This window comes from Rhagoletis zephyria, unplaced genomic scaffold (genome assembly GCF_001687245.7).
Source record: "Rhagoletis zephyria isolate East Lansing unplaced genomic scaffold, Rhagoletis_zephyria_1.1 Rzeph_scaffold_12055, whole genome shotgun sequence".
Lineage (NCBI taxonomy): Eukaryota > Metazoa > Arthropoda > Insecta > Diptera > Tephritidae > Rhagoletis > Rhagoletis zephyria.
Window position 1 is genome coordinate 5,928 of NW_016169129.1, and position 12,050 is coordinate 17,977.

A 12,050-nucleotide genomic window follows, 5' to 3' on the forward strand; every position below is an offset into this window, starting at 1 on the left:
TTTGTCTAGACAGAGTGGGGGAGCGGTATAATATAAATAACGTGGATTATCCAGCAGAGTTTCAAGTAGGCACTGAGCATGCCCGATATTGCCCGTAGAGACCCACAGGTGACAGATTTAACATTATTTTCAGCGATTTCGTGGGTGTAGTGGGCAGTGCTCCCGTGACGAGCATGGCAGCCGTTCTCTTCACTCGTTCCACCTTGGCTCTGGATAAAGTGTTTTTTAGCGCTGGCCACCATACGGTGGATTGGTTTTACAAACCGCTGTGTACATCCGGTGTACTATGAGTGGTTTTATTCCCCACTTTTTGCCTATAGTCATCTTATAGGCAAACAGGACGGTATTGGCCTTCCGGGAGCGGTCTTCAACGTTTCGCATCCAGTCTAGTTTCACGTCTAAGAGTAAATGCCACCTAGCTTAGGGTGGGAGGTTTGAATAGAGGAGTTTCATACTTCCTTATGAAAAGTATCATTTCGGTATTGGCACGATTGATGCTAAGTCCACATTCCTTGGACCAGATATTTACCAGACTGAGTTAGCTTTGCAATAACTCACTCAGAACCTGCAGATGTTTGTCCATTGCCACGATTGCCGTGTTATCAGCGAATGCTATGGCTTGACAACCGGTGCCCTTTAGGCTTAGAAGTAGGGCATTAACGGCGAGATTCCAGAGAATCTCAATGCCTCTGGTCACATGCTTTGTAACGGAGCAGTCCCTCAGTTCTTTTGGCATAGTTTTCTTTTCGATCAGGAGCCCAAAAAACCCCACCAGACTCCGTTGCACTCGGAACATAAGGAGGGAGTTAACAACAGATTCGCGAAGTGGGGTCTCCACAGATTTTCGCTTAGAATAAGCATGCTGTTTCTAGTAGAGATTGTCATTTTTTATATTTCCTCGAAAATATTCGGCAATTAGCCTCTCTAGAGTTTTAAGAAATAATGAAATGATTCTTATCGGCAGAAAAACCTTCGGTTTCACATAAGCGGCTTTGCCTCCTTTTAGTAAAAAGACAACCTTCGCCTTATTCCACTCGTATGGTTTGTGAGATATGGTTAGGCAGGCTGTAAAAGGATTCCTTCAACTCCCGAAGATTTGTAGGGAAGGGAGGATATTAAAGCCCATTCCAGCCTCTCATAACTTAAGACGTTCCTAATGTTATCACCTAGTCAAGAGTGGGTCCTAGGACCGGGCTAACTGCCGGAGGTGTCATTTGAGCAGCCCGGGAAGTAAGTGCTCATAAGTATCTCAGGAATTCCGTTACTTGATGATGTCCAGTCACCGTTGGGCTTCTGGATAGAGTTCATACCTTAAGAGCATTTCAACAGAACTCTCCTCAGCCAGTTATTTCCTATGTTGTTGCAGAAGTTTTCCCAAGATTTGCGTTTCGCCCTCTTTACGGCCTTCTTCAAAACTTTCAGTGCTTCTTTGTAGGGTAACCAAAGACCTATTCGCTTGCTTGATTAAAATTCCTTCTGCTCCTCAGTGCACAAATATCTCTTTCAAATGCTACGCAATGCTGTAATAGAAACTAGAAGCTTTGTAATGACCATGCACATCATAAAAGCAATTCATACAAACTTATAGAAAACTGTAGAAACCAAGATGATTTTTAAACCATATACGACGTGTGGGTCGAGAAACCAACCTTTCCATATTAAATTGAAACTGAGTGTTCTTTTCCTCTGACGGCAAGTGGAAACTCCACTTATGTATCAAGATGGCCGACGATATTAGGGCTATTTTAAAAAAGCTAAGAGTTGAAAGTTAGGCTCCGACTTACATTTGTATATGATTGGAGTTGGAACCGTGCAATTCATAGAAAAGTGAAGGGCAGCCCCGAATCCTTGCGGGTTGAACGCGTTTTTGCCAGGCAATTTGTTTTCTCTGATTTATCTTGGGCGCCTAAAAAACGAGTGTGGGTCATGGTCCTAAGGATTTCTGACTCTACAAGTTTCTTTAAAGGCTGAAAGATTTTTTGAGCTGAACATGAGAAACGAGAACCCTTGCAAACGTTTGCACTTATCCAGCCTTTTAATCGGTTGTAGAAAGTATTCAAAAGTCCCTTTCTAAGAAATTGGTAAATATTTCGAAACCACTTTTGTGTAAGAAGTTTAATATTGAATGGTTTGAGCGGTTGAATATTGTCCGAAGGCAATTAAGTCAAATATTTATTAAATGTTTTTCCGCAGCTCCACCTCAGTCATTAAAAAAAATTGCCTGGATGGCAATGCAAATAAAAAAGTCAAATCAATTGTTGTCGTTGTTGTTGAAAATGTCACAAGCGTAAATTTACTGCGACCAATAGCGCTGTGCTGTCAACGCGGTTGTCAAACAATTGTTGCACAAACAAATGCCATCGGTGCTGTGGACAGCAGCCAAACAGTTGAACAGCCAAAAACAGCAGACGCGACAACAATGCTATTGGCCATTGGGGAGAGAGCAAGAGGCAATGGTGACTACAACGCTTGATTGCATTAATTAAGTCACACTTATTTGTCTTCAATAAACAACAGCAACAATAATAACAACGATATGAGAACAGCAATACCAATGCAACAAAAAGCCATTGCTATTGTGAGCGAGGGCAATTATGGCGCCTGCTTTAAACTAAAACAACAACGCTACAAACACAGAGTGTGTGTACATACGTCAAGCAATGATGACAATATTGCGAACAAGTGTACAACACTTTCCGGCAACAACAACAACAATCACGCAGTACTAAATAAATAGGCAATGGAATCAATTGTGTGGCAACAACAACAAAGCCGAATAGCTAAAAGCTAAAAGACAACAAAATCACGCAAATTTTATGTCAACAATAGTGCGTACGAAATGACCGAGGTGGCTAAACATGCATGTCAGCTGGCAGTGCACGGTTAAACACGCAAAATGTGGCGAAGCGGCAGGATTCCTAATTGTGGATCCAAAGGATCTAAGGGATATAATTTCCGATCTATGAGATCTATAGATGCATACAAATTAAAGAAAAATGGTTATAAGTATAAAGCAGATAAAAGTTTCTAAAGAAATCAAATTTTTTAACAGAGCCACCTACCATTTATTTTAAAATTAAATATTTCCTCAAAAAGTTTTATTAATTAATATTAAGCACATTAAATATATTAACCACTTATTTCAATACAAAAATGTGTTATTTGGGTTGCCACCTAATAAAAAAAAATTAAATATATTTTTTAACAGGGTTGCCAACTATTTAGAAAAAGTATTATTGATTATATAATATAAAGTACATAAAATATATTAACTACTAATTGTAAACAAAAATATGCTAATTAGAGTTACCACCTAACAAAAAATTTAAATTGGATATTTGGGTGAACAAAACATTGCATTATTAGCACCAAATGAAAATAATTGAAAATTATAAAATTGTTATTGGTATCAAAATTAGTATTCTATGTTTAAAAAGCATTTAGGCATACATATATATTTGTAGTAAAAGCAAACTTATTAGTAGGATTTCCTTCTAATAAAAATAAATTTTAAATTTTTTAGAAAGTGAAGTAGTACGGTATTGTGATATAATGTGGAACGATTTTCCGCCATCCCTTGTCAAATTTGGTTTGGGGACAAACCGGTTTCGGCGTTGTGCCGTATAAGTCCGGTATTGGTATGAAATTATGTACACACATATCATATTTTAACAAGGGCTGCCGCGAAATAAAACTAAATTATTAGTAGATATCTACGTGAGGAATATGCATTTGGGAAACCTTTTAAATCATTATGGATTAAAGCATTTTAATTAAAAATAATAATATTATTATTTTCGGTCACAAAAATAATGGAGTTGCCGCCTGACGAAAAGTTTAAAATGTTCAAATTTCAAAGCAGACAAAAACTGCATTGTTGCCATTTACATAAAAGGCGATTACAAAAGCTTTAGCCGAGTCGAATTCACATACAGTGAAGCGGCGGCCCAAAACAAATGGCAACAAATTACATCATTTTGTCAACCGGTACAGTTCGCCTTGGAACTAGCTACCAGAGCAGCCATCTTATATGAAATCGCCTAGGCTCTAACACAGTCATAACTTTTATTAAAATCTAAAATTATTTTTGGAAGCTTCGTAAAAAATTAGTATATTTTATCAAAAAGTTTTAGCGCGGAGGCTGAGCTGCTACCTAAATAAAGATTTCAGCTACTGAACACACCTTTATATATAATTTTTTTCCTGCCCATTTTTTGCCAACTACAGTTAATCGAGCCGCAGTTTCCCCACTTTAAAAGCGATAAACTGCCCATAATTGTATTGCTGAGGCAGGCGTACAAAGCCGCAGAAGTCAACATTCACAAGAAAAATTAATAAAAATATTGGCGGCTTAAAATATTGCAAAAAAAATAAAACGAGCGCTGTACTTCACTGTGCTACACAAACAAAAACCAACGACCGCGATATATACTCTGTTTACATGGTCGAATCCGGCTGAATTTTGTTTGTTGCAGTCGTCAGTGTTGATACCCGGAATTTAAGCAATTCGCTTCGCTATTTTTCTTTTTTTGTAAAATCGGCGAGAGTCAAACAAATGGACTTACATGCAAACCACATGCAAATCTCCCTATGAATGAATGTTGTAGACCTACATACAAAGTGAATGTATGCATATATGCATGTACATTAGACTGCATAACTCCCCAAACAAAAAAAAATCGGTACTGTTTTTCCATTGGAATTATAAAATTTATTATATATTTTAAGACGTCCACAAAATATTTCGGTAAAATATTAAGATTTTAGCGAGCTGGGCCGATTTGAAAATACCTCCACAAATTAAGTTTCTTATGAATAAAAATAAAGAACATGTTTTTTGAAAAAATCCCCTCAAATGACAAAACCGTTTAAGCTTAAAAAATTTACATAAAAATATTAAAAATAAAATTAAATAAAATTTTCAACGGGATCGTAATAATGAAATTTTTGATGCGGTTTTTTAACTTTTTTCAAAGATTGGTATAAGAAAAACTTGAAAAGCGTTGCTAATGAGGAGGGCACTAAGATGGAAAATAGAGCTTGCAAGCTTAGCATAGGACTTTTGCTATAGTGCATGAGCCCAGAAGATGGCCGCGTGCATTATAACTGATTCAGTAACTTTCTTTAGCATTTTTCTACTAATTTGACTTGGAACGCCTTCATTTGCCATCAGTCTAGCTAAAACCAGGTGTACACTTTCATTTGTCGCACAGTGTAGGTATGTATGTGTGAGTGAGCACAAATAAATAAGTACTCGTAAAGTGAGAACTGTGTAAATAAGGATTGCAATAATTTTTTTGATGTTCAGCAAGATGAGCGAGCTAAATTGCAATGCATCACAGTGCAGTCGGTCTCGCATCAGTGTTGTTGTTATTCGAACGTATAGTGCTCAAAGTGGCAGTATTTGCAGGCAGAATGGCTGAAAGCCAACAACTTAACACCATTGCGGCTATGTTATTTTTACTTAATTAGCAATTTGCAGGACAATTTATAAAAAGTAGTCTGAAGTGGGTTAGTTATGTAGTACTGAGTATTTGCTTGCCAATAATGACAGTCAGAAGATCAACAGGTTACAGAATACCAACAGGTGCCACTTTGAATAATTTGGTAGGAAGTTGAAAACCACAACCACCTACCGATTAACTAAGAGCACGTTCTACAAAAAAAAACTCTCATCATACCAGTGCTTTTATATGACCGACCCAGAAGCGTGGAGGATGACGAAAATTGATGAGCAAACGTTGGGTGATTTCGAGAGAACTGCTCTACGCAAGATCTATGGCCCTGCTGCTCGCGCGGCAACTAGGACCGAAGAACTTGGAATGTTGCACTGTACGAGCATTTTAGCGACACATTTAGCATAAAAATAAAACGATTGCGCTGGTTTGGGTATAATGTACGCGTGAATGAAAGGCTGCTGTGAAAAGGTCCTTCGACTCGGCACCCATGAATGGACAACGGAAACAATGGCGCCCACGAACAAAATAGAAGGGCCCGTCTGTACCTGGGATGAACAACTGGCTAAATCCGCAAATGACACAGTTGTAGTGTCAAATAAGAAAATTTTCTTACCAAAACAGAAAACGTAAACTACACACATTGGCAAATAAGGACCTACAAATATAGAATTCGTATTGTATTTTTATCCTTAGCCACACAAGGCCTCTTTCCTTGAGCTGACAGTTAAATAATTATGTCTCTTTTACCTAACGATGCCCCACCTAAAACCCTGCAAAGTCACCTTATACTTACTTTTGAATGACTCCTATCTATCTTGTAATTTTTCGTCATTTCTGTTCAATCAGTCTCAAGCACCGTTTTACGCACAAAAGCCTTGTCGCTCCCATTCAAACTCTACTCACTTGCTTCTGTTGCGTAAAAAACTCAAAGCCAGCCTAATTGCACTCCTTTCTAATTGGAAAATCTCCGCCTACAGTCCACGCCAGCTAACTTCCCAGCCTTTGATGCTCGCGCCAGACGCCCGCCCACTCACTCACTCATTCATTCAGTTTGCATAGCGCCGGCCGACTTGTGGCTTGAATGGCAAGTGGTGTGCAATCTGCTGCATACTTTCTGGCGGCGCTTATGAATGTTGCTGTGTCTGCACGCAAAGGTCACACACTGAGGCTGCAGTGAAAAGCATTTCGTTCGCTTCGGTTGTAAGCGGGTGTGTGTGCTGTGGTGAATGAATATGCAAGGCAGCACAATTTTGTTGGCATTCCAAGTGAACTGCGTATAGCCGACATTTTGTGAAGTGTATTGCACCTGCTATTGCCTGCTGTTGCTTTTGAACAATTATTTCATTTGAGTAGTCGATTAACCCACCTGTAGCCATTAGGTTGCCGCAGAGCGCACGTTTGGAATTATCTAAAAAACAGAGTAGCCAAATTCGAGGAGTCACACTACTCAAATCCCTATAGATGAGTGGTATTCACTACTGGACACAGCAAACAGTGGGTCAGCGATTGTTTGCACGAGCGATTGCAGTGCCTTAGACGTAGCTGTATAATCGCGTCGACTGATTGGAAATGAAGCGGCAAAGTTCATATTGCAAGAGCATGCAATGGATGTGCGAGTTAGAGTTAGCCTATTGATTTGAATGCCGCTGCGCGCAAAAACTTTTTATTTTGTGTTGTTGCTTACGCTGTTTTCCTGTAATACGCGGAGCTAGCTATTCTTCTTCAGCTGAATTTCATCGATTTGTTTGTATTCGCAATGCACTGATGCTGGGCGACATTATTAACTTTCGCTTAGTGGCACTAAAGTGGCGATCAGAATGCGTCCGTTGCACGCATTTGAAATGGGTGTAGACTACATGGAGAGCGCCATATTGGCTACTTTTTCACTCAAAATCTACTCAACTGACAGTTTCATGTGTGTGCTTATTTCCAGCTGAGAGTCATCTTCACCTAAGTCATCTTGGTTGTCGCCAGAACGCGAAAAAGAACCTGTAAACATAACGGTTTGCTTTGTTCACTTTAATCTAAGCCAGATACGCAGATGTCTTATGAGTGCGCTCAGTTCTAAGTCATCTTCTAGTCTTCTTCTTGACACTGAGCCTATTCCTCAAATCCACTTAATAACAAAAATATATCGACTAAAAGGGAAAATATACTTTTTTTTTTGCAAGAAAATCTTTATTTTCATCAAACATTTAACAAAACAAAAATAAAAAATTAATCTACAAAAGCTTAATGCTTTCATCGTACTATCGACTGAGCGGTGTCCCTGTTTCTAGGCTCTTTTTTTCATTCAGATTGATTGTGATGTGCTGCACGAGCAACAGCTACTTAGTTTACACACATACATACATACATAGTATTTAATGATTTTCTTAAGTTTCCATTTTATAATTAAGCTTAAAAAGTTGATAAAATTTTCTTAAAATTACAAAAATTTATAACTTTTTAGCAGCACTTCTTCGGCACTCAGATTCGAGCAGCGCGCATTCAGCAATTCAATGGCGGCGCGGAGCAGCAGCAACAACCTTGTACTTGAGCGGGCGTGCAGCGGCGCGTGTTGCCAAAGCTTGTCGATATGCGGCCGCCTTTTGCTGGCGCTGACGCAGTGCAGCAGCGCGACGGGCAGCAACCAAACGAGCCTGCTGCTCGTCCAAGGGCGCAGGGAAGCTCTCAGCAGCTGGATCAGCGGCGGGCACATCATCGGCAGCGACAGGCAAATCAGCGGGCAATTCGTTGCCATCGACCTCGGGTGGGCCGTACACCTCATCGGGCTGGTTAGCCTCTGGTGGGCCATATACCTCGTCGGGTATATTGTTTGCGGGTGCGCCCTCATCGAAAGGCACCGCCGGTTTCAGTTCATCGGCAGAGGGGTACGGGGTGACTGCTGGTGCCTCGGGCACGGCGTCGGCAACCTCCTCTTGGCGCGCAAGATAGCGGGTGCGCGGACGCTGGTAGCGCGCAGCCGCAGGACGATAGTAGACGCGTTGGCCGCGTTGCTGAGGTTCCGCTTCGCTGCTGGCAATGCAGGCGATGAATGCTAGCGCGGCGCAGAGTACGAAAATTTGCAATTTAGTCATTTTGCCTTGCTTTGTTGCGAACACAAAAGTGGAGTGCGAAGAAGTTTTTATGATTCGTTTAATGTTTCGAGGATAATTTTTTTTTTTTTCAAAATACAAACTTTCGCGATAGTGTTAATTCGAATTGTGCAATTTAGGAAGGAATAGTCTGTGTGTGACTGACAGTGCGAACACTGGGAACTGACACCGAAAACCATTGGGCACTTTGCTTTTATACGCTGCTCCGCCGCGGAGCTGTTGCCTCGAGCGCACGTCCATGTGCCAATCGCTTAACAGTTTAGCGTACAGGAACTGTGTGGCGGTGCGGGCATCCTTATTTGGAGCAGCCGCCTATGGTAAAGTCGTCGCTTATCCACCTGCCTGACAGCATTTCAGAATTATGCTGATTTTATGAGAAGACGTGACGAACATTTGCTAGCAAGCCAGTCAGCCCAACTATAAAGTTCTTGATGGGAAGTTGGGAGCGCGCGTGGCGCGGAGGCGCTGTTTAAGCAGATAAATTCGTGTTAATTGACAGAATGAAAGCGAAAATGTTAATGTTTTTTGTTGTAGCTTTCTGGTCAACCAATCGAATGATTAACTTTCCATCAGCTGGGTGTCGATTGCTTGGCCAACGCTGCTGCTAGCTGTCTCTTGCCCGCTGTGCTCTATGCTAATTTTATAGTTCCGCAAGTGGTTTCGGTGTTCGCTTGCTATTCGATTGGAATATGGAAATTCGGCTTTGCCGCAAAATGGGCAAAAGGCAATTAAAAACAATACTGTAGATGTACAAAGTAGGGAATTGATTGAAACGTGTGGTTTGTAGTAGAATGTGGTACGTGCCTATGCTTTCTTTTTTTTTTGTGATAATTTTTGAGCGCTAATTTTAGAGTTTTCATGTCTAAGAGAGCAGGTGTGAACAAAGTAATACAAAGCTAACGTCATGCCAAGGGGAAAACATTCTAGATTGTAACTATAAATAACAAATTTATTTAAAAATTGTTTAAGCTGAGGAAAGAGAGGCGATCAATCGGGGATTTTTTCGAATTTGAAGAGCGGGTACCAATTTGCTTGGCCACATAAGTTAAGTATTTCGTGTACGTGTATCCGGTTATTGAGCAAATGGATTGCATATTTTAACTTTTTTTTTTGAGTAACTAAAGTGTTGAAATAGTCGAGCACAGATTTGAATATAATAGGTACGGCCCGGATTTTTATACGCTAAAAAATCGAAATTATACGCATATAATGTGCGCTAAACAATTTAAAATATGCAACAAAAACTGAAAAATATGCACTGAAAACGAAAAAAAAATAAGCAAAAAGACCTTTCACATTTGTTTTCCTTTTTTATTTATTTTTATTTAATTTTCATATTTTATTACAAGTTTATAATTGACCCAAGGATATATTGTAACTTTTGGTACCACGAAAAACTAAAAGTGAATTAAATATATATCTAAAATTTTAAAATGTAGATGTATTCAAAAAAATTAAACACTTAAAGTAAAAAGTAACAATTTCATTTACAATAAATTAAATATACATACTTAATTTCCATATTTTTTTTTTTACTTATTTGCTGTGTTCAGGGCTTCATTGGCAAACAAATAAATGGTTCTTTAAAATTTTTAAATTGAAAAATATTTTGTATAAGGAGCACGTTCTTTCTACGTCAACACTGATGATTGGGGCGTACTTTAAGCAAGCTAGTTCATTCGGATTATTATTAAGCAGAGATCACACGATTTGTACATTTGAACTAAACTAAACTAGACTACTAAAACTAGTCTAGTGACAAGTGACTTCTGCCTAGCTTTTTCGAGTCTTTTCATTCTGTACGTCGTCGAGGCAGGGAATGTAAAATAAATTCGTGGTTTGCTCAATAATCACAACCGAATTGAAGTCCAAAAACCCAAAGTCAGTTGTACCGCTGGTAATAATTTGTGGTCAAGGCAATGTTTTATTTCAATCAATACAAATTTTACCACATCAAACGTCGATCAAAGTTGTGGTAATCCAAAGAACTCGCACCTAATATTGATCCCGAGTGCAATCAAGCACATGTCTGGGTTTTCCCAGAGGAGGATAAGATTTTCCGGTAAGAAACAAATATTCTAAGTAAAATATAGTAATGCATTTAAATAAGTCTTGTGATTATTTGGTCCTGTAGGTTTAATTGGTTCAAAAGAAATGAACGGCAGTGAGGAGCTTTTCAGAGAGCAGGGGAATAGAGCTTTACCGATTCTGCCATTCAGTTTATGAATAGATTGGGCACGACAATTCGAACATCCCATGTGAAAACACACAGGTGGCGGAACTTTTAAAACCCACAAAAATTTTAAAAATCGACGTCATTTAATTAAGTAGTAATATTTAAAATCAAATTAATTTGCATTGTTGTGAGATGGTCACTTTATGTTAGTTATTATCACTGCATTCATTGATAAGAATTAAAGTCAGCGGGATTTTCTCATGCTTAAAGAAACATGTGTACATGTGCATGTACATACATATATCCACAATTAGTATATATCTATATGCATATGCATGTAAGATCCCAACAAAAGGGCATCCAGTAATTGTAATTAGTGTGGCCAGAAAACGTATTTTTTTTGTGAAAAGGAGTTCAAAATGAATCAAAACTATATTTTTTTTTTTGCTGAATATCAAATATCTTTGGTCCACGCTGCGATAAAATACCTAAGGACAAACGCTCTATTCTATGAGTATGTGTAAATATCCACATAAACAATTATAGATATCCGTTGAAGTGTTGGCTGATGTTGATGAACGAATTTACGTGACTTGATGTGATGATGCGATGTGATGTTAGCTGCGATTTTCAATTGAAATTTCAAATTTTCATTTACAAGTTCACACACAGAGAACTCATGTAGAACTTGGTCCAAATCTACTTTCATTGTGTTAAAACTGTATATGAAGTTATTGTTGTTGTTGCTATTGCTTCCGCTTCAGCATCAGCAAACCCATNGAAGGGGATGGAGTAGGAAGTCGGGGCACAGAAGACTGCGAGAATCTACGAGTGGGCGCATTTGGACCTGCACAAATGCATCAAATGTGAATATTACAGTCAGTACATAGTTGTTGTATGGCAGAAATGCTGGCATTTCACCAGGGCTGCCAATTAAGCTCTTTTCCCGTCAAATCTGGCTTCTGGCGAAGTCCATTTAGCGGCAGGGAATGAGAAATTGTGGGAAGCGGGAAATGCAGCTTTTCGAGAAATTTTTTGACGGATTTTTACATGGATTAATAACTATAAGTAATACAATGCAATTTTGGGCAGAAGTTCAAACTTATACGGATGCAGGTGGCAACCAATTGTTTTCCGATCTGCCGAAGTTTGCTCTTCATTTACTTTCACTACCTTGGCCTAATGCAGACCTGGAACTTTATTCAGTCAGTTTAACTTGCTGAAAACTACTTTTATTTTAATTTTAATTTTTTTCTGATGAACTTCGCTCCCAGCTGTATTATTCGATTACACAGTTTAACAATATTTGGTCGTATT

The 12,050-nt window shown here is 39.0% G+C and overlaps 1 protein-coding gene across 1 annotated transcript; it reads right to left on the reverse strand.

The window, feature by feature from the left end:
* Nucleotides 1–7,654: 7,654 nt before the first annotated feature.
* On the reverse strand, nt 7,655–8,705 carry LOC108377415 (uncharacterized). Its single transcript, XM_017633681.1, has one exon. The coding sequence runs from the start codon at nt 8,537–8,539 to the stop codon at nt 7,958–7,960; it is 582 nt and encodes a 193-aa protein (XP_017489170.1). The 5' UTR covers nt 8,540–8,705; the 3' UTR covers nt 7,655–7,957.
* Between the last annotated feature and the right edge of the window lie 3,345 nt (nt 8,706–12,050).